The 26,927-nt window shown below is 39.1% G+C and overlaps 1 protein-coding gene across 1 annotated transcript in view; it reads right to left on the reverse strand.

The window, feature by feature from the left end:
* Window positions 1-26,927, reverse strand: part of FBN1 (fibrillin 1) — a 151,489-nt gene that overhangs the window by 77,879 nt on the left and 46,683 nt on the right. Inside the window, exons 6-12 of the mRNA XM_054387954.1 lie at window positions 21,295-21,492; window positions 17,875-18,000; window positions 12,660-12,785; window positions 8,922-9,080; window positions 5,434-5,592; window positions 3,978-4,118; window positions 3,090-3,209 (exon numbers count right to left, since the gene is read on the reverse strand). Coding sequence (XP_054243929.1) covers window positions 3,090-3,209; window positions 3,978-4,118; window positions 5,434-5,592; window positions 8,922-9,080; window positions 12,660-12,785; window positions 17,875-18,000; window positions 21,295-21,492 — 1,029 coding nt within the window. The remainder of the gene's footprint in view (window positions 1-3,089; window positions 3,210-3,977; window positions 4,119-5,433; window positions 5,593-8,921; window positions 9,081-12,659; window positions 12,786-17,874; window positions 18,001-21,294; window positions 21,493-26,927) is intronic.

The raw sequence follows: 26,927 nt of genomic DNA on the forward strand, positions 1-26,927 counted from the left end.
CTACCTACTGAAGGAAAGGCAGGAGGTTTTCTACTGCTGCTTGGTGAGATAACAGGAAAGTTCAAGACTTTCCCACCTCAGGAGATATTTATCTGGATTATTTTATATTTAAAACATCAGGTCCTCATCTCCTTCTATCTGCAGGAGGTGTTTGGCAAGTGTTTTGGAGGACCTGAATAGTGATATCACACAAGGCTGGCAGCAATCCCTCTCCTCCAAATGAGGGGAGAGGAGATGCTGAGACGGACTGTCTAGACATTTTTCACATTGCTCAGTGCTCTCCATCAAGGCCTGGACCATCTCCCAGAGATTCCTGCACACAGGGGACTCTGCTCACAGAGATCTCAACCAGTCCATGCAGACCTATCTATCATCAAACCACTCTTTCCACCCTGGAGATGCCCTTCCCCAGGTCCTGTCCACTGGCTCACAGGACCCTATCCTGCAAGAAGCAGCTTTGGCTGCCCTCCAAAATGTCCTTGCTCCCTACATAACTGAGAGGAAACTGAAGCCTCTTGAAATTGTGAACCTGTATTTGCCTTCTTAGCAGCATAGTAGTTCGAACAAGCTGATAAGAAATCCCTGAAACTAACTGTTTTGCAAGCAAGCAACCAGGTCAGTAGAGGCAAGCACTGCTCAAGTGACAGCTCACTGTGGTGGCAGCTTGCAGCCATCTTGACTTGAGCAAAAATGTACAGGCTTGATTGATTGATTGATAAATGAGCATCATCAATCAGCTATGCATAGAAGTGAATTGTCTCTCTTCTCAGCCCCTTTCCCCTCACCTTTGTGTCACTCTGTTGAGCCTGAGTCTTGCTTCAGCTATTCCACCAGCTTTCTTCCTTAGGACAGGCAGAAATACTTAAGATTTTTCTGGTAGTTTAGTTCATTAGGATTTGTACTCTTAGGCATCTGATGCCATTTAAATCACAGTGCAGAAAATTAACACAGAATCTTGCTGTTCTTTACATACACACAGCTGACCAGACAGACACCACTAGTTTATGTTACATTTCTAATTTTCAAAATATGAAATAATATTGTGGATTACCCCACCAAGAAACTTGTAAAAACCAAAGCTCCCCTTTCACTGAAATGTCTGGTATTGCTGCCCTCTCCAGGTAAGGTCTGACCTCCTACACACAGAATTGTCAAGTGGATTACAGTAAGCACCTTAGCTATTAAATGCTTTGACTCCCACACATTCAGAGCTAATCATCAGCTTCTTTTTTGAGGTTCCATTTTATATCCCCTCTTTTGCAACTGAAAAGATTTTTTTAAGTTTTTTTGTTAGCTTAATCGTAATGTGCCAACCTTATTTGTTTTCATTTCCAATTAACATATTGATTCAGCCATACTCTTGCTAGAACTGTAAGGGATCCTGTAACAGTTATATCATTACCTTTTGATATAGACTAGCAATGCCTGTCATGTCTGCTAGTCATCTATTGGACTTGTTAAGCAAAAACAAAGCCTCTCGTGGAATCTCAGAGCAAGGAATAGATAAACATCTGGTCATTATGAAGATGTCATTTTTCCAGAACAGGTGTAAGGAATACATTTGCAAAGGCATATCAGCACAGATACATTTGTGTATGAAAAAAACCAAAATCTCCATGCGCAAAGTCGTCATGCACAGTAATGTTACAGCAAATGCTGGTTTTGGCAGGCACCAGTGCTGTACGCATGTTTTGCCAAATGCACCCCACTAGCCTTTTTCTTTTACCTAAACTGGTCCTAAAAATTCCTTCAGAAAACAAAGATTCTTCACATTGCAGCATTTTTCTGAACTGCCTGTCAAGCAAGCACAGTTCCCATAGACTGCAAAGGAACTGCTAAGTGACCACACTTTAATGCCATTAAGCTACTGGGCTTCTGACAACCATGTGTTTGTGTAATGAATCAGTCAAATTAAAAGCGTGTGACAAAAATGACTCATGAGTAAATTCATCACCACTGAGACTCCACTTCAGCACTCCTTCACCACTAGGCAGCTCAACTATGAAGATGCTTCCGCAACATGGTTCTTTGGCAGCAATTAGGTCAAATACTCCCAGCAACATGCAGCAGTGGTGCTGGCTCCGCATGTCCTCCTGGACTGCAGCAAGCTTCTATACCACAAAAAGATTCTGATTCACAAAAAGAAGGAATAAAACCAAACTGCACAGTAATATGGATAGCTTTCCTCTGGCTTTTCAGAAACTCTGCTTCAGAATGAGTGCATGCTTAAGGAAGCCTCCTCAGTGCAGAAAGCATAACATGAAGACAAGCTGGGGCTCTTGAACATTCAAACATCCTGTTTCATTTAGATGCTTCATTTCTTAGGGAATATCCAAGACATTCATTCTCCTGCCAGAAGTCTCTCACTATGACTTAACTACAAAAGACTGCATCAGCCTTTACTGTCAGATTTTACACTCCAGGACAGTCTGGGAGCCACAGAACGCTGACAGAGGGCTGACCACTGAGGACCTATGTGATCCCCACTCCCATAGGATGAAGACTATGAAGACTATTATTGAGTCTGATCTTCAATTCACCAATAAAGGGGATTCTACAGCTTCCCCACCTAGGCCTTTCCAGTGCCTCACTACTTTTCCATACCTCATTTAAACTTCCATTGCTGTAAATTATGTTTATTTCATTCTCTGACAGTGGACAGAGACCACATATGGGCACAGTAGTCTTACATTTACCCACTAAAAGATTTATTATTCCCCCAACCTCTCTTAACCTTTTAACAGTAAAAGGTTTCCTCAAAGAAGGGATGCTGAATTGTCCTTGAGATCCTCAGGAAGCAAAAGCAAAAAAGTCTCAACTGTTGGTGTTTTTTTTTTTAGAAGAAAAGATGTCTCTTCCACTTCAAAGCCACAAATGGTGCCAAGATACTTCCAGCACAAGACGTCTTTCTTCATTATGTAGACTGGGAACAGCCAGCCTAAGCAGGTTATTCATTTTCACTGACGTATCTGATTTTTATTTTTTTTTAATGTCATACTTAACACATCTGTTAAACTTTGCTAAAATCTGTTTTCCCTCATGGTATGTATACAATAGCACAGATATGCCTGGAATACTGTAAACTTTACCTCGGCACTCTGTTCTAGTTGCTGTGCTCTGATATCCTACACGACACTGGCATATGTAGGATCCCTGGATGTTCACACAGTCTCCACTGATGCATGGATTCTTTTCACATTCATCAACATCTGCAGAACAAAGACAATATATTTTTACTAAGACATTGATTGGAAGTTATTTGGGTCTGTAGGGGTATTCTATTGTTTTGTAGTTGGAGAAACAGCATGTTTCAGTCTAAAATGATAGGAGACCACTGAATTCCCAGTAAAAGGACCCCATGTTCTAAGCTAAGCAAGATTTGGAAAAAAGGAGTATTCAACAAGACAAGACATTGTACATGTGAGAGGTAGAAGTCTTAATCCCACACCTTCATGTACCCTGGCCCATCAGACACAGATTTTGACAAAAGCAAGAGCTTGCATGTAAGACAGCTAATCCTTGCTCCTATCATCAAGCTCTGGTTGAGTTCCAAAATGACAGGGCTCAAGAGCTCAACAAGATACTCTTGATGAGCTGAAAGAAGACTTGTAAATCTCACTAAACCCGAGACCATTACTGCTGTTTTACTTTTTGTTAATATGAGGTCGTTGGCATACTCAAAGAGCTGGTAGCATTTTAAAGATGTCATATCATTAATAAACACGTAACAGTCACAAATTAGCAAAGTAAGGAAACCTTTCCTTTGTATAATTTTATGGCATGTTACAAGATCTGTTAAATACCGTCTTAAAGACAAAACTGCTGTAAAAATAAGTTTGCAGTTGAAAGCAACTAACACTTTAAAGTCTACTTACTGGGATTTTTTGGTGGGGGTGTGGTTTAATTTAAGAACTCAAGAGTTATTACATTGTGTGGAAAAGAAAACAAAAATTTCTTTAAAGCAGAAAACCACATACCAATGCATTCTCCTCTAACATCCAGTTGAAATCCTTTGTTGCACTCACAGCGGTAGCTCCCAGGAGTGGGAACACAGCGTCCATTAAGGCAGAGATGTCGGAACAGTTGGCAATAGTCAGTCAAGTTCATTGGCACAATCACTGAAATAACAGAGTTGGAAAGATATTGTAATAGTTCATCATCACAATTCTTGGTAATCTGCAACTTGTGCAGCATTTGTCATTAAAAGTCAACATTTACCTTCCATTGTAACACGATTACTTAGGAAAGTCAGCACTAGGAGAGATAAAATGGCACTTTGACTTTAAGAGATCTGTCTGAAAACAGCTAGTAAGCACTGATGGGGTTTTTTTTGGCAAGTATGATCTTGTTTTCCTCTGTTGCAAGACACAAAAGGACCAACTCTGCTCATATCTAATGGTAGAGTGGGTACATGACACTGCAGAGACTCCACTAAAAGCCTACAGTAGCAAAGAGCAGGCATATTGGTTCAGTTATCTCTATTTTCACAGACAGCAGAGTGAGAGGAGGGCAGGAATAACCCTGGGAGGCATCCTACACGATCTCTGGCAGACAGATGTGAGCTGGCTTAGTCCGTGCTCCCAGCTGATCAGAAGCTGTGTGGCTACGTCAGCGTGCTGTCAGGCCCGAGTTAACATACTATGCCTCTCAGGCTTATTAGCTCAACTTGGTGCTGAACCAAGACTTTATAGTTTCAGCCCAGTGCCAGTGCAAGCAGAGCCTGCTCACATCTCGACAGAGCACAGGCGAAATGAGCTTGTGTTTACTTGCAAAAGAGTATGTGACTATGTCAAATGATTTCAGGTGGCATGTGCCTACCACAGGCTATATTGGCAGGTGGCAAATTCCTTGAGCAAAGGACAGAATAAGGAATGTATCAGGGTATCCTATTCTGGCTTCCTCCTTGCCCTAGAGAAACCTAAGCTATCCATGCATATCACTGACAAAGTTCTCTTCACTTTGGTCAGTCTTACTGTCTAGCAGACCACTATTTTTATTGGTACGTTTTCTGCCTGGACAAGTGACAGTGAAGAAAACAACATGAAAGAAGCTGCTTTCTCCCAGCTAAGCTGTTTAATGAAAGTAACTATCACAACCTAGCCAAAGAGCTATTCATGTTTCTCAATGCTGACATGCATTAAGCTCACAGTAGCCTTAAAATAACAGTAAAGTAACTACTGCAATACATAGGCTCCAGCACAGTCAATGAGGATGTCACTTTTGAATCGTGTCTTAACAGGGAAAACACTACTAATGAGGTACACTTGCTGTACCATACATGGTAATCAGGCTACAATTAGAAGGATATCCAGATGTCCACATAAAGTAAGAAGATACTAACAACTGAAGGGAGTAAATTGGTCCTCAGAAACATGTGCTTGAAAAGAAGCTAAAGGCAAATGGCACAGGGAAAGGTTATTATTTCTTTCTTACTATGAGGTGGTGGAGCTCTAGACGGATAGACAATTTCTGGCTGTTGAGGAGGGTAAACACCAGGAATGATTGGTGGAGGGATGATGTCAGGACGGCTTGGAGGAAGGTCAGGTCTTGCTGGCAGCAAAGCAGCTACTGTGCACAATTTGCGATATTCATCTGAAATACAAAAACATGAATCCTGGTTTAGACTCTTGTAGCCTTTCTATTTAATCCAACTCTCCCTCTTTTCACATAGTTTCAGATTAACAATAACCTTAAATAATCTGGAAAATCTAAGCCTGTATGCTTTCTTCACAGGAACTAGCTTTGTTCTGTGAATTACTAATCCACAGGATGTTATCAATATCTCTTGTGAGAAGACTGCTAGCAAAAATGTAACATAACTGACATTCCAGGCATGAAACTTAACAGTGAGATGGAGACCTGAACTTCATCTGTTTAGTCCTCTTTCAGGCAAAATCCTTGATGAACTCAGTGGGAAGTTTACCTAAAATAGGACTTTTGGACTTGATCTTAAATTAATTTAATACAAAGCTTGCCAGAGAGTTAGAAAAATACTGAACAGGGAAAAAAGCCCAGTTTCAACAGGATTTCTTAAAAGTTAACCTCCTAAAAGAAAGAAATATAAATACAAGCAATGGGGCAAAGCCAATTAGAGAATGAACACACTAATACTATTTCTCTGTGAAAATGAAGTTTACCAATAAAAGCAGAAACTAAATGAGGTGCAATCCAAGAAGAGTGGACAAAGAGAAATGGAGTCTGATTCACACCAAGTTCATCCTTTTTCAGATGACGGGAAGATGATCTGTTTTGCTGCAAGCACAGTCTATGATGAGTGTTATGCACTCTCTTATTGTTTATCTCTACCACTGGCATCTGCCCTACTGCCCCACTTCTCCTCCTGCCCCCAACTCTTTTGTCTTTAGGATGTGTGGGTTTGGAACTTGCAATCCAAAGAATGCACACAGAATATCACAATTAAAGACCACATTTCCAGCTGACCTAATTCATGTCTGCAATTCATGTGTACACAAATAACTATTTGTGCAGCCAATAGCTTTGAACACCAAAATTTTAAAGTTTACAGTACCACAGGGGGGAGAAGGTATATAATGAAAACAAAATGCTACAGAGATGCATGAATTCCTGAAACAATGTGAAAAATGAGAACTGAAAAATAAATTCAGTCTTGGAAGAACGGAGCTGGATATTTCAGCCTTCAAACCTTTCATCTCACTTCAATTTCCACCTGTAAAACACATGATGAGATCCTCCCAAATCACGGAGAATTTGTTAAATAAGCATGGCAGCCAAAAATTCTGATTCTCCTGATTATGGTCTTTGCATTTATTTTAATAGTCAGTTTGTTTCATGTGTCCCTGTATTTCCCTCTATTGCTCCTTAGAGCGATTTAAATCTCTACATTATTCCAAATAAGATTTTATTGCATTGTATGTTGTATTTTGTTTATCTGGGTTTTTTCCTAGTTTTATATTTTGCCTATTCCTATGTAAACTGAATCTACTCTCAGTCAGTGGTCTACCTGTGGTAAAACAGAGGTAAGAAAGAAGACACAGTGTCCATGCACATGCACAAATTCCAACATGCAAATGTTTGCTAATGATGGTGATTTTAACAGCCAATACTCTAATTGCACATTCTCCACAAGCCAGTAGTCAGTCTTTGTGAAAGAAACAATACTGCACTTCTTCTTCACTCTAGACTGGGAATACCCAGTTATCCAAAGCAAATCCACCAGGTCTTCCATGCAAAGAGAAACCCTGGCCTTGGGGATGCCCATGGGTTGCATGGAATTAGTACACATGAATGGACTCCTGAATACACACATGGTTGGATGCCCAAGATACCATGTTTAAAGTAATTTATAGCATCAATGGTAAACCCTGCCATTCCACATAAACTGTTATTGCTGTGTTATGCAAAGAAATACAGTGCAAGCTTTTTTATTGCACCTTTAATCTCCACGTATAATTGCTAGCACTAAACAGCCTGTTTATACTAACATCTGGGTCTGCTGCCCACAGTGAAAATGCAACTGCTTGTTTACATTATGCAGCTAGTGTGCCACTTTATATTGCAGAAAATTTCCATTTCAGAGTTAGAGAGACTATGGGCCACTGACAGCTCTAATTTTTTCATTCTGCTTTCTTAGGATACATCAAGGGGTAACTGAACTTGATTAAATAATGCCAGCAATACCTTATACACATGTAAGGTCTTTCAAGCAATTTCAAAGCACTCTGGGAAAAACAAATTCATACTCTCAATTTATGTCCCAAGTCAAGGAGAAAAAAAAAAAAAAAAAGGAAAAAAAAATAAAGCATGTAGCCATGATCTGGAAGACCTTGTATGTATTCATGAGTCAGGAAGTCATAGGTTCTAGCTCCTTCTCCACTACGCCTATCTGTGGCCCAGGCCAAATTACTTCACTTTTCCATCCAGTTTATTCAGCAGTTATATACGAATAAATAGACTATGTAAAGGAAACAGGGACCATGTTAAGACTGAAAGCTTTCTGCTTGTCTTCCTATTTCAGAGGAGCATCAACAGATTACACTATTATTTTAGCATTATTCTAGCCAGTCTTGGACAGTTAACATATTTAAATATTATTAATGAGAGAGTGATAGAACCAAGAAGAGTTTTCCAAGAGTTCTGATCTAGATCTCTGCACCAGTATTACGCAGTTTCACTCACAGGATTAAAACCAAGGATAATAAACACTCCCATACATGACCTCTGACAACTTCTTCAGAGCTACACTGCTATAGCATTACGACTCCCATTCCTCACTGCACCTCCGTAGAGCTCCTCTCATCAATCCTTAAGCGTCTTGCATTCTTTTCTGAAGTGTTTCATTAGGTCTTCAGTCCTAAACAATCTAAAACCATCTTTCCTCCACACCTTCACACTCAAGTTTCACAATCTGCTCACCATTTTCTATAAATCCTATCTCACATTATCTCAGGATCTCAATACACAGGGAGGCAATAAAGTACAATATATTTTGGTAGCAAACAGGAATCATGTTCTGTGTCGAACTTCAGAAAATAAATGGCACCGCAGAAAGCTAGACATAAGAGGAAGTAAATCCAAGCATTTCAATGAGAATGAAACTGTAGAGGGAACAGGGATCTATTAGAAGTCTTTGGGGAACTAACTTGAGCCTCAAGAGGATGTTGAAAACAAAGTATGAGTCAGGTAGGGCTGGAATAACCAAGCTACAAAACACTGAGCAGCCACAGATAAAATCCTTTGTTTATCTCTGCTTGCCCTGGCCTCCTGGGGTCCTGAACAACCTGCCATAGAAGGCTCTGCTTTGAGCAGAGGAGTGGGAACGTCAAGGTTCCCACCAGCCTAAACTATTCTGCGTAGTTCTTTAATTAAAACATCACCAACAAAAGAATCACTGCCTAAGTCAGCGTTCAGCCACACTCATAAGAATACAGGTGGGTTCATACCAGTGGATCTGATTGGGCACATTTCGGGAGCGGCAGCTGCACCAGAAGACCAGCATCGGCCACTGTCACAGCAACACTGCATCTTGGACAAAGGCTGGGGGAGCTGATTGCTGCAGCGCCCGTTGGTCAAAGAGGAGAAGCAGAATCCAGGACGCACATCTACCAAAACAAAGACATGGATGTGTAATCACCTGTCCAGTGAAGAATGTGACTTTCGTGAAAAAGAAAGGTCCCACTTTACTTGGTTGATCACATTATCAATGACATAGCACTCGCAACATTACACCAGAAAACAAAAGGCAGAAAACCAGAAAAATCTAGATAACATTTGGTCTGCTTTGGATTCAGGTGTAACACCTCCTGTGAGAAAGCTAACATGAAACACAGAACAGCAATAAATTAATGAAGGCAAAAATAGTTATGTATATTCAGTATATAGTAAAATATCCTTCTGTGCCCCCAAAGAAAAATTGCAGTGGCATCTCTAGTAAAAGATAGCACCAGATTCTGTTTAAGCTTTGACTTGAAAGGCACTGATGTAGAGCAATACACGCACAACGTTGCAGCTCTCAAAGCATTAATTCATTTTTCATTAATCATGGCTTCCCCAGCTGAAGTATGTAGTGATTTGACAAGATATAGGCTTGCAGGCAAGAAAGAACAACCTAATTTTAACTGGTGCCATCACATTGTTTATGGAGATGTGCTGGCTTCCTGTCTGAAAAGGGTAAGCACGTGCTGTACAAAGAACGTCTTGTACCCAGATTTCATACACTCAGCTCTAACAACATTGCACAGAGATCCCCAGCTTAGAGAACAGAGAGAAAATGTGGATGGGAACAAAACTTTAAAAAAAAAAAAAATCTTGTGAACAATCTGAAGCTCTGAGCAATTGTTGCACAATATGTCACATCATGTCAAACTCAATATAAGCTGTGGTGTGATTTGATGTTGCACAATAAACCAGACCAAGCATGTTTCTGAAATATATGAACATTTGCTGTCAAAATGCAAAGGAAAAAGTAGCAGATATGACCTTGCAACAGCAGACAATAGTCCCTAAAGAAATAGTACCTCAATTATCCAGGAATGGTGGATTCATCTGACTAGTAACATTTACTAGCTATTCTACTGGATATAAAAAAAGCAAGGAAGTTTCTTATTACTTTGAGGAAATTGATACAGTGATATGTGAGGACAGTCTGTGATGGTTCTGCCTTTTATTAGCTGGAACCCTGAACACATGTATTACTGGCAGTACAGCTAAAAGAGCCAGTTGGCCTTTGCTTCCAAACTATAGTCACTTTACCTATATTATCATTGATGGCAATCTGAAATGGAGGTGGCGGGGGAAAAAATCTTCTCAGCTCTTTGCTGGTCTTCCATTTTCTATTGATGCCAACTAAACTGCTGAACACATTCACCCCTTAATCCACTGTTTTAAAGATCAAATAAAGCTCTGATACAAACTGTTCCTTGGAGAGAAAACTGTTCTCCAGTATCCTTGGAGAGATATTTGGATGTTTGGTGTGATGATGGGGTGGATGCTAAGGCAGGAAGTCCTCTAAGAGACCTCATCATCATCCTCTATAACTCATCCTTCTCAGTTTTCATCAGTACCAAGGTTTGAAACATTTAAAAGCAGTAATGGACAGGCATGGGAAAAGGGTCTGTGCAAGCACATAATGTGCCATAAAAATGGAAACACACAGCAAACCTCTTACAGGTGTAAGAGTTTATCCAAAATCCGTACCATTAGGAAAACAAAAAAGACACTAAGTTCATAAAAAATATGCCAAATCTTTCCACCAGAAGTGATTTTTCTTTCCCTCTTTCTTTTCCAAATAGTAAACCACATAAATAAGGGCAAGAACAGCAGAACACTATTGTTTCAGCTTTTAATATTTTTAAATCTTTCACTAAAAAAATAGATTATTTTGAAAAGGCAAACACCTAAAAAAAAAAAGCCATCAAAAAGTAACACTGATCAAACAAATTTATGCCAGCTGGAAGTGGGGGCTAGCAGCTTTCTTCATAACACTCTTCATGTATTTGGGTTGAGATGTTCTGTTCTACTCTTCATTTCTGAGAGGTATCTGAGAGATAACTTTGCTTTGCCTTTTCTAATTTTTAAGGTTTATAGTAATGGAACTCCTGCTTCTTCCTTTGGATGGATGTTTGGCTCCAGTGCAGCTCATTTTGAATCCCATCGGGGGATACATTTCTCAGAAGCACTTCCTCATCTCCAACAGAATAGACATGTTCAGCTAGCACTTTTCACTTAAGAGAGGCATGTTGCAATTAAATCAAGATTATGTATTTCACCCAGCTCAAATACAGATTTGGGCTCTGTCCCTGTCAACATGGCAAGTATGCAGCCCACGTACTAGACATGAATCTGAAATATCTGAAGATAATTAATAGTGTTTCCCATTTAGCACGTTTTGCCTTGGACTCAAAGCCAAAATTTTAATGATGGCTCATAGTCTGGCATATTATTTAACACAGCTTGTTATCATTTAAATGCCCAATTCTTTAGCTGAACTAGTTCAGCTTACAAATACAGAGGGTAAAAAACACTGGAAAACTGCATGCATCTCTAGAAAATTTTTGTTAGATAAAGGTGAGTTTCCTCAATAAATATTAAGTACAAGCAGCCAAGGATTTAAAGATGCACAGTTGTTTAGGAGCTATTCATCTGAAACAATAAAAGCAATTCCCACTGGCATTTAAAGTGTACAGTATGGATCCAATCTACAAAAATGCTGTTCTTGATAAGGAAAGAGAGTTCCTTTCTGACAACCTGCAGAAATATAATGGCATTATTCAAAATTAATCATAACCCAAAGTACTTCCAGTTCTCTTCAGGAAGTGAGCATCATTTGGTACTTCTGTCTGTGAAGTAATCTTTTCTCGATTTTTTTTCCCAAATGAACTTCTACCAAAGGTACTAAACACAGAGCACTCTCTTGAGTCCCAGTGCTGGCACTATGTCTGAGCCTTTACATAAACAAGCCAAAACTGAGGAAATAAACCTTTCATTTGACTCTCAAATGACAATAATTGTTCAAAATTCAGCACTGGAAGTGAAAAAAAAAAAATTACTGTGTAAAGATGAGGAAAAAAAACTAATTTAATATTTGACCTGCCTCAGAGCAGGCTATAGTATGCTTCTTAGAAGCAGTAAGTACTAACACTACTCTTTCATGGCTTTGGCACTGCAGCAGCAGTCATTTAATTCACAGTCAGTTGATTCCTGGCCTGGCCTTTGGAAGACAGATTCTGCTCTACCACAGTGAAAGCCTGAAAGAATATCACTGCCAAATCATCAACATCATAAAAACAGATACAAATGTCCTACACTGAGCTTATCATACTACTTCCTTTAATAAAAAATATTTGCATTAAGGTTGTAACATTTTGATACACTACTTTCTCAAGTATATTTGCTAAATTAAGCACAAGCATGAGAGCATGACTATCAAGGAGATGCGTTAAACAAGTTCTGCCTATTTTAAGGCAACACATAAGGCATAACATAAAAAATGTGATAAAAAAAAAATTAAAGGTCACAATGAAGAAGGAAAGAGGAAACACATCCTGCGAATGGAAAACTCATTTCAGAAGAAATATACAGGCAAATTTCTATGCAAAAGAAGGATTTCAAGATCATGAGATGAAATACATTTCTAGTGCACTGTTCATACCATGTACTATTATTTACAGGGTTCTACTCACCTATGCACTTTAAGCCATCAGGAGCTGTATAAAAGCCTGGAGGACACTTGCAAAAGTAACTGCTAACAGTGTTTGAACACTCTCCTCCATCACAGATTCCAGGAATGGTGCTGCATTCATCAATATCTTCAAGGAAAAAGGAGAAGCAAGGACAGGTTAGATTAATCAGTCCTAGCATGAAAATGGATATTTATAATTAGTATTAGTGATCAAATTCGGAATGGTTCGAGACCCCTCCTAACTTACACATTAGAAGCATAATCAGCAGCTTTGAATCAGGATCTTTTGTTAGGCATCTTATAAACACAAGCAAAACAGAATCTAAGAAAATACTGTATTTGTAAATTGCAAAAAGCCAGAGAGTTTGTTTTACTGCTTAATAATGGATGAAAAATCTTAATTTGCAGAGGAGATACAAGAACTCTAAGTAAACCATAACCTCTTCACTTTGAATTCTGCAGAGTCATGGGACCTGTAACAACCAAAGGGATCAGCAGCATAACCGTTATGTCTCATAGTATCTCAGCACAGCATCTCCTGACATTCTGCTGAGGCAATGGTTAAATACTGACTCAAAGAGAAGTGTAGGACCTACTAAAATGCCCACCCTTCTTCCTGCACTTCAATTTTTCTCAGAAATACCCCTATAGAAGCATTGAGCAGCTAGGCACTGTTTAACTAATGCAATTTGACAGGACTATAGCTCAAAGCAGGATGACTGCAACCAACAAAATTTACCTTTCCTGGGTTTCTCCTCTAATGTTCCAAAGTTTCTAACAGACTTCTAGAAAATAACTGAAATATCTATAGCAATGTCCACATTCCCCTTGGATTTTAGCAGTGATTTAAAAATGAAAGGTTTGGGTCATTTATTAGGAAAAATTTCTTTCCTGCAAGATTGGTCAGGCATTAGAATAAGCTGCTCAGGGAGGTGGTAAAGTCACCATCAGTGGAGGTGTTCAAGAAACATAAGGAGATGGCACTTTGGGACATGGTTTTATGGCCACAGTGGTCTTAGTTTGACAGCTGGACTCGATGATCTTAGAGGTCTCTTCCAAGTGAAACAATTCTATGATTCTATTATTTTCTTCACTAGAAAATCTCAATCTATATGCTAAATAATCATCATAGATCAAATATAGCAAAAATTTCAAAGTCTGCAGAAAAAAAACCCTAACAAATACCTTCTTATACCTGATCATAGCTTCATATGTGAACAGAGGGAACTTGAAGGGTTTCTTCCACAGCTAGGAGTTTATGTTATCTCTAGCCACGTGAATAACAACCTATGCCAGCCTCAGTCACTCCTTAATTAGTATCAATATGCTTGTGATGTGTAGTTACTTTCTCCCTAGTTTCCAGTGACTGCCTTAACAGTGCAGCTGCATCTACTTAGCACTGCTCTCATCTTCTAGGAACCTGGAGTCCTGCTGAGCTTAAAAACAGCTCATTTTTTTTCCATGCTACCTACAAGAAGTATCAGCAAAGCAAAGCAGAAAGAGAGGTTATTCTCTACAGTCATCAATGACATCTGCTTGTTGCAGGCATCCACAATCACCCAGCTGCTCTGCCGACAGAAGAGAATTCAGCCACAAATAATGGCATCACAGGACTCTGTCCAACCTCTCCTCCAGAGATCTACAGACAGATAGACACATGGCTGTAATAATGATTTCACCAACCACAAAAATTTCTGAGATGAAATACTGCGACACCACCCAACACGCCAAGGCAAGGAGTGAATAATATCATAGTCATTAAAAACGATCGGAGGAATTTAAATGTAACGCCTAAATTGGAATTTGGCCCCAACAGATGGGGGAACACCCAAAGTCCCACAGGACTGCTAATGAGTGTTTCAGCCAGCAGACAGGATCTCTGTTCCACTTCTCCTCTGAAGATGCTGATTACAAAAACTCAGTAATATAAAAATCATCAATTACTCTTCCTCTAGGTAAAGCATTGGATGCTCTATGACCTCTGTGACCGCTTGCCTTTCCAGAAAAGGTGTGGAAGTACTGGAGTGGCAATCAGGTAACCAGATCCACCCTGAGTGGCACAGAGCTTTGTGTCCCTTGTGGACACATTCTTCTCCAGCATCTTGCTAGCTGTCCTGATGTGGGTCACATTCCTCGCCTGGGTGTATGAGAGGGGTGTGACTTTTTTGTTCAGTGCTACTTCAAGGGTGTTGCCAAAGCCCCAAATCCAAGTGCCCTGGGAGCACTGCTAAGACTTCTGGCTTCTGCTCCAGGATTATACACCATAGGAGTCTCAGTGACAAAAAAATGTGGAAATTGAGTTTTGGTCTAAATAAAGCTGTTAATTAATAGAGAAAAATGCAGTCACAAATGAATCATATTCAAGCATTTACTGACTCAAATTCACCAATGTTTGTCTTAAAAGTCAGTATTGCCACTGTTTATATAGAGTTTGACCTTTTTAAAAGCAAAATCATCACTCTTTATTTTAGAGTTGAGCCTAACCCAAACAGTATTTCACAATTTATATTAGTGTTGACACTCATATAAGCAGTATTATCATTGTACAGTATGTGAGTTTTATAAAGGTAAGTATACTTCATGTACTCACACTCCTGTCACTCCAGGAAAATAACTCCCCCTAATCACAACAAAAAATATTTACCTCAGCAATTATGCAACTTGAAGAGGAATGGCTATATGAAGTCGTGAAATAACCTAACACAACACACTGTTTTCAGTAAGCTATCCTAATAGAGAACTTCAGCCAGCACACTTCATTTCCCATCTTGTTGTGTTTGTCTTACTTCTATCATAGTCTTACTTTAAAGGGGGCCAACTGAAAAAACAGCACTGGTAATTCAGAAGGGAACTCCCAGTTCTATTAAATCAGTCACCAAGGACACATTACACCAAGCAGAAGTCCTGCTTGTTAGGTAGGAAGTTAAAGCACATAATCAGTTTGTTAAATACAGCTAATTACTGTAAGGCAAATACTTTGTCTTATACTGGAGATTTTGACTGAAAACTCAAGGGAATAATTAAAAAAAGAGGCAGAACGGATATTCTGTTGTTACATGACTATGCTCTTAACTGTGGAATCACTGTCCTATTTCATGCATTAATACCTACACAGCTTTAACTAAAATTGCTTGGTAGATGTAATATGAAGAGGTACTGAAATAAAGTCTCTGCCAAAGTTCAAAAATTTACAAGTATGGAACTGAAAAAAAAAAAAAGAAAATGTCATCTTGTCTTTGCAGTCAGGTGACCAAAGGAATTTCACAAGATGGGGCTGGAAATTTGTGGCAGAATTTGAGAACTAAACTATCCCCAGGTTCTTGGGTCCAGTCACTCAACTATTAGCTCTGAAGGTGGTGGTTGTTTAGGGGGGTTTTGTGCTTATTTGGGCTTTTTGTGTGATTACTCTTTTGGTATTTTACTTGATTCAGCAATGTAAAAATACCACAGGAATATTTACATAATGCAGCCTATACAAACCTACAGTTTTCAGTTTTTCAAATACTAATACTTAGCAAGGCACAAGTTCAGTCTTTCCTTTTCACCATGTTCTTAGTACTTCATCCACAGAAGGAAACAACTTGCAATGTTCTGCCCTAAACATGGGTTACTTTCTGCCAAAACCATTGGCAGTCAATGTGAAAACATGCTGTGTACAAACTCATCTGAAATTACTTTCACTAACCTGCAATCAAATTATAAACTTTGCTTGAAATAGAGATTTTTCTTTAGAAAGAGTAAATCTAAATTCTTCCAAAATGACTAAAAATTTTTGAGTGTTTCCTTAAAGGCACCTGATGCAAGAAAGGGTGGTGGCGGTCACGTGTCTTGATGATACCAAAAGCTGGAACTCCAAAATCACTAACTACTTCAGAAACCTGTCTGCTCAAATGAATTTGTCTAACAACTGAAATAATCAGTTTTAAGAGCTGAAGCATTATCTGGACTGTACTGTAAAGGAGATGAATAAAAACTGTGCAGTTGAAACATTTTATTAGTATGCTCCTTATGTATCCAAAATCACAGAATCATAGAACTGTTTTGGTTGGAAAAGAACTCTAAGATCATTGAATCCAACCATTGACCTAACACCACCATGGCCATTAAACCACGTCCCAGAGTGCCACATCTACATGTTTTTTAACACCTCCAGGGATTGTGACTCTACCACTTCCCCAGGCAACCTGTTCCAATGCCTGACCACTCTTTTTGTAAAGAAATTTTTCCTAATATCCACTCTAAACCTTCTCTGGTGCAATTTGAGGCCATTTCCTCTCATTCTATCACTTGATACTAGGAAGAAAAGGCCAACAACCACCTCACTACTACTTCCTTTCACGTAGCTGTAGTGAGCAATGACGTCTCCACTCAGCTTCCTCTTCTCCAGGTTAAACAACTCCAGTTCCATTAGCTGCTCGTCACGACACTTATTCTCCAGGCCCTTCACCATCTTCACTGCCCTTCTCTGAACACACTCCAGCAACTCAGTGTCCTTCTTGTAGTGAGGGGCCCAAAATGGAACACAATGTTAGAGGTGCAGCCTACTTCTCTTAAGACAAAGGAGTCATCTACACCTGGTTATTATACTATATAGAGAAAAAATACTATCAAATTACACTTAAAAATTAGCAAGATTCCATAATCACGCACTACAAATTTTCAAATTAATATTTGGAAGCTGCTGTACTCCCAAAATATCATGACCAATAAAGAAAAACAAAGTATTTGTTGTCCTTTAACATCTGCAACTGTAAGGCTCAGTTTAGACCACAGTCCTACTGTCTTTGCTCAGCAGTGTCCAATTCCCGTTAATGTTAAATAAAGTTTACCTGAGTAGGTGGGAATTTGTTGAACCTTCCAGTCACATACACTTTTTGGTTAAATGATCCAAACAGAGACATGTGCCTGAAGCATTTCTAAAGCAACATGTCAGCTAAAAGGTATTTTTAGTTTTAATATTTAATTTGATTCAGATGTACCTTTGAGTCTGTAAAATGTTCCAGGATTAAAAGGCCAGAAAAAGCTGGAGGTCCCATATGTAAGATTCTCAGGTTTAGAAGGAGAAAGGGCCATTATTTGTACCTGTGAAGAATGCTATTTGCATATTCAAGGCACACGAAACTGGAAAATTTATGACAAACTTCTAAACAAAGTTGGCAAGAAAGAGAGGACATTCCCCCACTTTACTTTCAGAAGAAAGTTCTGAAAGTTCTTACCATCGCATTTTTGTGTCACTTCATTAAACTTGTGTCCAGCTGGGCATTTGCACTCAAAAGATCCAACAGTATTAATGCAATTTCCCCCTTGACAGATCCCAGGGATGGCTTGGCATTCATCCACATCTATCATATAAAATAGGAAAAAAAACACCCATTTTTAATTCATTTCTCAAGAACAGCCGTAATAATTTGTCTACACAGAAATTAAAGTAAATACGTCTAAATCTTTTCTTCACCCATCATAATATTATGATACTTGCTCATGAAGACGGACACTAATTTTGTAATTACTCTGTGCAAAGTATGATTAAGTACAGTATCCTAAATATTTTCTGCAAGAAATCACATGGTTGTTATTGTTACAGACATTAAACATCTAATTGCTATTGCTTTGTTTTTCCAAAACATCTGGGGAATGGTGTGCAGAGAACACAGCCTGCCAAAACACAGGTTCCTTCAAAGTCTCCAAAGCTGGGCATCCAAAATCACTAGCACCTTTGAAAATCTTGGCAACTCCACCCAGTGCACAGCCCACTGCCAGCAGAGAGATGCAGGTCCATGGAGGAGTAGCATACCATAGGCACGGAGGAAGCCTCATGGAGAGGCATAGGGAACTGTATAGTCATTATTGATGGAAATTATGAACTCGTTGTTCCAGTAAAATCAGCACAAGTTACCTTAGGCTGTGGTTAGGATTTGACTCAAGAAGTTTAATAGCCACAATTCACATCTCAGGAGGAATTATTAATGACTTGCTTAGATATTCATAAATTCGGAGGGTTCCTTTCCTCTTTATTTCTCTCTCTGCTTTTAATTTTTTCACTCAAGGAAATGAAGCCACAAAGATGGCATCACAGGCTAGGTAGGAAGCTCATGACAAACATTTTCAAGAGGCCCTAAAGCACAACAACATGTAACATCCCTTGGCTGTGAAAGTGTTGCTACAGCTTAGTAAAACAGCTAGAGAAAAGTGACCACAGGCAGAGGAGTGGCACTGCTATAGGAGAGGGGAGGTCTGGCTCACAGGCCCCAGGAACTACCTTGTGTCTGCCATTCCTGTCCTTCAGGAGCAAACAGAGGCCTTGCCATTCTCCAGCCCAAACGCCTCTACTTCCACCATCTCCCCAAGCAGTACCAGCTACTGCTGGTAAAAGTCACTCTCTTGAATTCTTGGGCTTCACATTAGGATTGGTTTCAGCACAGAGACACATGCTGAAGGAGACGCTGCCTTCAAATCTCCCATTATAAATCCTAGAACCAGCTGTAATGTGTCTTACAGTCTGAAAAGCCAAGTATAATGTCTGTACAAAAGGCCAAGAGGCAACTTCCCTGGAAGCTACAAGTCGGAAGCTTGAGGAACGCCAAGGGGCACATCTGTACCAAATGGCAGAGCATAGGGTAAGGCCCCGTGGGCGGGTTGGACCAGGTCAGGGTTGCAGCAGCAGACTCAGAGCAGTGCTGTGCTGGAGCTAACTCTGGGAGGCACAGAGAGCCAGCACAGCCTCAGCAGTCTCGGCACAGCCACACTGCTGCCGGGCTTCAAGCTACAGCAACATGCTGTGCTTCAGTAACAGTCATCAGCTAGACTCCACGGTACTGAGCTGACTTTAAAAAAAAAAATAAAAAACCCATGCTCTTGAGTCATGATGTTTGTTTCAAAATCCCACCTTTTGGCTTTCGTTTTCATCCTTTGTCTCTTTAAAAATCTCAGCTGTGATATTAATTTAACTTTCAGACAGACAGAGTCAGACTGTGGGCAGTGATTTTCTGTTTACTTTTTAAGATAAACTTGCCCTCCCCTTTGTTTCATTTTTTTCTGACTTCTCTACACAGTATTAAAGGTTCCTTTTTCTCTTCAGAGAACCTGGATTTTATTTAAACTGTTTTCCTTTATTTAAAATGAATATGGATGTGAAATCCCTGAATTGTCTTCAGTCTGAATGGATGTTATCTGATTTCAAAAGGAGTGGATTTAGTACAACTGCATGAAAAAGAAAGCTAGTATGTGGTTTCATAGCAGATCTGTTGAAATTACAAGCACATTACAAGAGAAGGGAAAACTGGAAAGTGCAAGTCAAACATACAAGGCCAAAATTGTGTTGGCACCACATGCAGATTAGCATAAATGTAGCTGCATAGTAAGAAATGTGCAGCAAGCACAAGCAGCATTAGTAGGAGCTGCACAAATCCACTAGAGAGGTCACTGCTGATTTTCCTTGACACAAGATGTAGGCCCTAAGTAGGTGTGGTATGAGTTCAGGGGTGTGGGCCACATATTTATGCATATAAAGATTTCAGAAGTGTCCAGAACCTCAATTTACAGATTTCTGCACAGTTTAGTTCTGACCTAAAGAATGAGAGGGGGAATAGAATGGTTGTGGTCATATGCTGTGCAGCATACACAATCATGTCTCTCTCAAGTTCATCATGTCTGTCTGCAGGCACCAACTAGAACATGGCCTGTGACAGAAGATACCTACATTTTTTATGAAGTGGAATGCTTTGAAATTCTTCATGGGAATTTAATGATTAAATAAAATTACTTAGATCTATAAACTTTATCTCTGCTCTTTTAAAAAAATATAACTTATTTTTACATTTTAAAAAATGTAACTTATTAGAAAATGTCAGACAGATTAAAAAAAAAAAAAAACAACAAAAAAACAACAAAACCCACAGTCCCAAAGATATGGTCCTGGGAATGTATAATCCACATCAGTTTAATACATAGCTGCCCCTGTTAACTTTCTCCTGTTTCCTGCCAGACATCCAGACAATAAAAGAATTTATACAGCTGGAAGTATTAGAATAAAAGCCAAAAGCAGTGTAAGGACTTTCTACGGTAAGGCATGCTCTGAAAGAAGTAAGCAACATCTGGGTGAATTTTACAATTTGAAACAAATGCAAATGCATTGCCAAAATTGTATAAAACACATAACAGGGCATTTCAAATGGCACAACAGGCACTTTTCTCCAGGTCAAAGCAGTGTAGCTTAAGAGATAAGACACAAATGCAAAATCAACAAATTTTAGCTAAAAAAAATTCCACACAAGATAAATGGAACAGTATTGCCACAGACTGATTTTTGCATGTTTTGAACAGAATAAATTCCTCCACAGACTGATTGAGTGGTACAGTCAGAAAAACACCATGCCAGAACCAAGGGAAAGGGCTGCTGGCAGTGAGAAATTCATTATGATGCTGGCTGCTCTCACATGACCTAAGTTACTAATGTACTCACTTGAACATCAGGCACTCACTGAATCATGAAGTAATGCCTCTGACAATGTTTTTCCATCCTTCACACATATATCTGGGAATGGCTTAGGACAGGTTATTCACAGCAGTGTAACTCAATTAAGATTAATCCAGTAACAATTTCAGCATCTTTTGGGGAGGCTGTGCTGCTAACTTACCTTGACAGGCCCCAGTTCGAATGTTTGGAATGAAGCCCCGGCGGCAGGGATGTGGCTGGGCAGGACACATTTCACAGGGGTGGCCCCATGCTCTCCCAACTGTTGCACAGCAGAGGGTTTTTGTGCAGACTATTCCACTGAGCTGTCCCTGGCACATCTGGTTGGTCACCAAAGTGAAGCAAGGGCCGGTCCTGTAATCTGCAACAGAGACAGGAAACCTCATCAGCATCACAATAAAAAATACACAACAGAACTTGTAATGAATCCAAAGAACAACACACTTTAGTCAAGTCTTCTGCACATAAATTGCTCACCAGCCCAACAGCCTCACTTAGCCATGCTCTGCAGAGAATTTCTCTCAAGTTTTTTTCTCTGAAAATAGGCAGCTCTAAAAATACATTGTGACTATTTTACCGGAATTATGTATGTAAGATTCTGCAGGTCCCCTTTGCTGCTTGATTTAACCTCTGATAATACTCTTTGGGAGGTCTTTCGATCAGTCTAAGTATTCAGTGAATTAATTAAAATAATACTGATAAAAGAGTTAGGATATGTTTATTTCCACAAGTGGTGTTCTCAAACGAGTCTCAAGGGAAGAGAATACAGACGGCAGGAAGTTTTTTGAGGACAGTTTTCACTATTGTTCAGGCATACACTGCACCAGATATGTGGGTAAGCTCTCCCTACAGCTGAATGGAGGGCATGTGGAACACATCTGCTTTGATTTGTTTATGGTAGGACAGGCCACTTAGCCAACAAACAGAATTAAACTAAGATGTTAATAAAATACTAGTAGGGTCTATTTTGTCCCATTCTCCAAGGGCAAAAACCAAACAGTGGTACTGCCAACTCCTGCTGTCTCCTGCACATCCGGGGTGCATGCTCGTTAATTCCTCACAAGCGACCCTAACATGTTCTCTGCTATGGTGAGCCAGGACAAAGCACAGCATCCTGTAAGCATAGCCAGCAAAAGAGGAACTTGATTTTTGTCTGTACTGAAATAGTTATCGGGTGCCTCAGCCAAGGTCACTAAGTAACCCACACTGCCTTAAAGATGTGACACAGTAAACTCTTACAATTTGTGGACTGCTTTCAAATTTTTATATTTTGTTCCTTTCCCATCTGCCCCATCTCCCCACACCAGGCACACCTTGAAACCTATAATTTGACTCATCTTTAGTCAGGGGTGCTGTGTCCATCTGTTATATTAATCATGCCACCCTTTGCGATACAGAAATTCTGTAAGCTATACAATAGTGTTATATTGTTGTTATTCATCAATTAAACATCAAGGACTTGATGTCAAAGGACATCAAGTCAGTTTGAAAATGCTTTTCTGATAAACTTGTACTAAATGACACTGAATACCATTTACTCTTCATTAATTATGTATTACATCCTATCATTGTTATTCTTTGTTGTGCCTGTTTAACAGACCTATAATCGCCCAGACCATCTCTTTTCCATTTAAAATACTGGAGTAACAATAATTTTCTTCCAGCCTCTGGAAATTTGTCCTACATTTCCAGATTTGTGCAGAATTAACCTGCAAGAATCCTTTCACTAGTGTTTTTCAGACTCCCTGGTGCTGGTTAGCTGAACTAGCTGTATAAAAATATGTAAAGGCAAATACTCCTAATTCTTAATAGCAAACACAAAAATTTCTATCCTATGCCATCCAAACAGAACAGCTACATTTACTGAACACTTCTACCTCTTTCCTAGAAATTCTGTCAGCCTCATCATGAAATGGGTCAGAATCTCTGCTAACATCTCTCTTAATTCCTTTTCATTGCCTTAACATTCTTTGGCTTGGCATTTCTCATTGTGTCCCTTCACTTCCCATATTAATTTTCTACACTGCAGCAAGTTTTGTCAAGTTCTTTTCCCATTTATTAGCATTTTTGTAACTGCTTTCATTTTGCTAGTTAGGAAGGCATGTTTTGCTTCTATTAAAACTTACATTGCCTCCATTCTCATTGTAAAATGTAGCTTTTGAATTATGTAATACAAACCCACATATTAACAGCTTTATTTTATACCTTCAACACACAAATGAATACAAACAAGTCACGACCAATTACACCTATCAATTAAAAAGTCTTAGTTCCAAGATTGAGCCTTTGCCCTTGAACAAAATATTGCATAGTTTATTGTATGAAAAACTCTAAATATTAAAACTCCTAATATTAAAACAGTAGATGATAATTTCTTTAGAAACATCATAATTCTGTGTTGGCAACAGGAAATCTCCAAAGTACCTCCTCAGAATGAAGTCTCTCATTGTAGATTGTTCCTGAGCCATTTATATATAGACACTTTAAAAAGGAGTCATTTTGTTCTCAGTTGCTGCGGGAAGCATGTGTCAGACAGTAGTGAATAACCCATCTTGTGTTTTATGGTAGAATATGAATGGATCAGCATTTACAATTGTTTGCTTTCAAGCTATAAATGACTTAGCAGTGGCTAATATCACTTAGAAATATGGTGAACCCAGTGAAGTTAACATTATAATCATGCAAATCTTTCCATGAGGTTTCAGTAACAAGAAGTAGGTCAAATATGCACTCAAAAGCAGCTTCTATTTGTTATCCAAGTTCATACCACTTTAGTAGAGAGAACTACAGATATTTTCATTCTGACTTTTGCCTTGACAAATCTTATTTCTCATACTGCTGAGTACAGATTTCCTTCTTTTTTCTCAATCTTCCAGCTTTTCACAGGTAAGATTTTCACTTGCATTCTTAATGGAAAAATTCTAAAGGTCAGAAAGTGCATAAGAGAAGGTTTGTTTGGATGTACACAGTGACTTAAGGCTACAAAGACATCCACAATTATTTTTTTTTAAAATATAGCAGCCCATCAAAAAGAGATCTATGACAAAAACATTCTTAATAGTGAGTTTATGATTTTTTTGACACATTTCAGGATAAAGGTCTACAAGAATGAAATGGGATTCCAGTAACACAATGGCAAAATGAAGGGAAAATAGCATGACATGTACAGAAGTGTCCTTGAGTTACACCATTTTCCCTGAGGGGATTCTGTTTTATGAATTATGCTGATTTCAGCAGACGTATTAAACACCTAGGGTCTATGCTACAAGGCACTGACTTAGCATATGAGCTAAAAACCCCAATCTTTATTTTGTGACAACAAAGTTTCCTTATATATATTCCTGTCATTTGTGCTTACTCAAACTACTTCAATGAGTAAAGCTCAAACACAAGGTTACAAGTGATCAGTCAAGAGCTGGAAAGAGAGAAATACAGCCAGAAAACAGCTACACAGTTTGCTCAGGGTTTTTACAGACACAGTTTCATTTTAACTGAAGAAATGTTGAGACTTGAAAATATTTCAGTAAAATGAGTTTTTAAAGATGGGCAACTGATAATTTAAATGTTTAAAGTAACTTCTAATGCAAATTTCAGCATCTGCAAGCAGCCTTAAGTAAGGCATTAGTCATGATTATCTACAACTTTATCTGCTTCTTCACATACTCTTTAGCTGTTTTGATAAGGAATAATTCCACAGGGAGCTTCAGATGACTGAGAAGATGCAAGAAACTGTAAAACCACATTAAGTTCATATATCACCAAAAAGAGCAAGAGGGCAATAGAATGAGGCTGCTTTATACCATCCAAGAATCCAGTTTATTAAGTCTGCAAGAAAGAATCAAGCTGCATTTTGATCTGGAGCTTGTTCCTGTTTGAGCTGCAATCACCAAATAATATTAGTTATCATCTCAAAAGATCCTTTATGTTCCTAAAAGCATCAGAGAGAGGCTGCTGAAATATGTAGTACTGGCAGGCTTTGATCATAACCAAGCACAGCAATAAATAATTATTCCAAGTTACACTGGACAGCACCAAAGGGACTCAGCACCAGGATAATGCAAGACTTTTGACACCAGATACATATATTAAGCCCTCAGTTCATGTTTGTTTGTTTTCAAGCACAATATAGTTTTTAAATGTAAAAACACAGTTTAGAAAATTTCTGAACTAATGGAATCCAGATTAAACAATTATGCTAGGACAAGGATGCTGGATGAAATCATAGAACCATAGAATTGTTAGGGTTGGAAGGGACCTCAAAGATCATCTAGTTCCAACCCCCCTGACATGGACAGGGACACCTTTCACTAGATCAGGTTTCTCAGAGACACATCCAGCCTGGCGTTAAAAACTTCCAGGGATAGGGTTTCTACCACCTCCCTGGGCAACCTGTTCCAGCATCTCACCACCCTCATGGTGTAAAACTTCTTCCTAATATCCAATCTGAATCTACCCACTTCTAGTTTTGCTCCATTCCCCCTAGTGCTATCACTACCTGACATCCTAAAAAGTCCCTCCCCAGCTTTCTTGTAGGCCCCCTTAAGACACTGGAAGGTCACAATAAGGTCTCCTCAGAGCTTTCTCTTCTCCAGACTGAACAGCCCCAACTCTTTCAGTCTGTCCTCAAAGGAGAGGTGCTCCAGCCCTCAAATGCAGAATTCTGCAGTCAATTACAGGAACAGTATGAGGAAATGAGCTTCCATCTTTCCCTGATCTGGAACAGCAGGTTCCAAGAATGCTATATATAAGTAAAGATACCACATCTCTGTTATGCAGAGAGGAAAGTTTTAGATTAGAAAAAGCAGGATTAGGATTAGAGAAATAGTTGATGGGGTTTCCAAAATGTCCAGTTGTTGGACACTTATATATGGCAAAAATTAATGGAAAAAAAGTGAATCCAATGTAGCAACTCACAAGGTCACTGCTAAAAATGATACAAGAACGACATCAAGCAAATTATGGTTTTGAAACAAATAAAGACAGTGTTTGAAAAACATTAGCTTTCACTGAGCCCTGAATGAAGAATCTAAACTGATTCAGGTGTGCTTACACAAATAAAACTCCATTCACTTTTCTGGAGTTCAAAAAACAGGAATGGGAATGGAAGAAACGTGTATCAGAGGTTCTGATCTAATACCTGAAAAAAGTGGTGACACAATGGCAGCAAGGATATACTAAGAAACATAACTCTTAAAACTTTAGTTTCTTGCAGAAGCCATGTTTCTTGGCAGGAGTGGAAACTATATGCAGTCTCTGACTACTGAAACAACTATGCTGTTAATGGAAAAACACAGGTTCCAACACTGTATGTTTCACTGTACTTCAATCATCTCACTCTCTTCAGAGAAGGTTGCAATACATTTAAAGATAAGGAACAAAACCAACTGCTGCTCAGAAAAGTGAATGGCCATGCTCAGAACTCCATGGGAAAACTATTCTTTACCTCCATCTTTCCTAAAAGATTTGGATATGTCACGCATCTCGCTTCACAGACTGAAGACCACAAACACAACACAACATTCCTATTTTAGCTCAATGCAGTGACTTCCAACCATTGAAAAACTCAGACACAATAATTCTCCATCCACAGGTGACACTGAAAAGCCAGTTGATAAATGCATCCCATCGCAACACACTTTTTTCCACACAGGCCATTTCCTTAAATAATTACTCACTGTTATGCACTCCTTGTCCTCTCCTCCACCTAGCCAGACACCATTACTCACTCCAGATCCCAGTGTGTCATCATTGGAAAGTACATGGCAAAGATATCAGAGGGTGTTCAGAAGCAAAGAA

Source organism: Indicator indicator, chromosome 16 (assembly GCF_027791375.1).
Source record: "Indicator indicator isolate 239-I01 chromosome 16, UM_Iind_1.1, whole genome shotgun sequence".
Lineage (NCBI taxonomy): Eukaryota > Metazoa > Chordata > Aves > Piciformes > Indicatoridae > Indicator > Indicator indicator.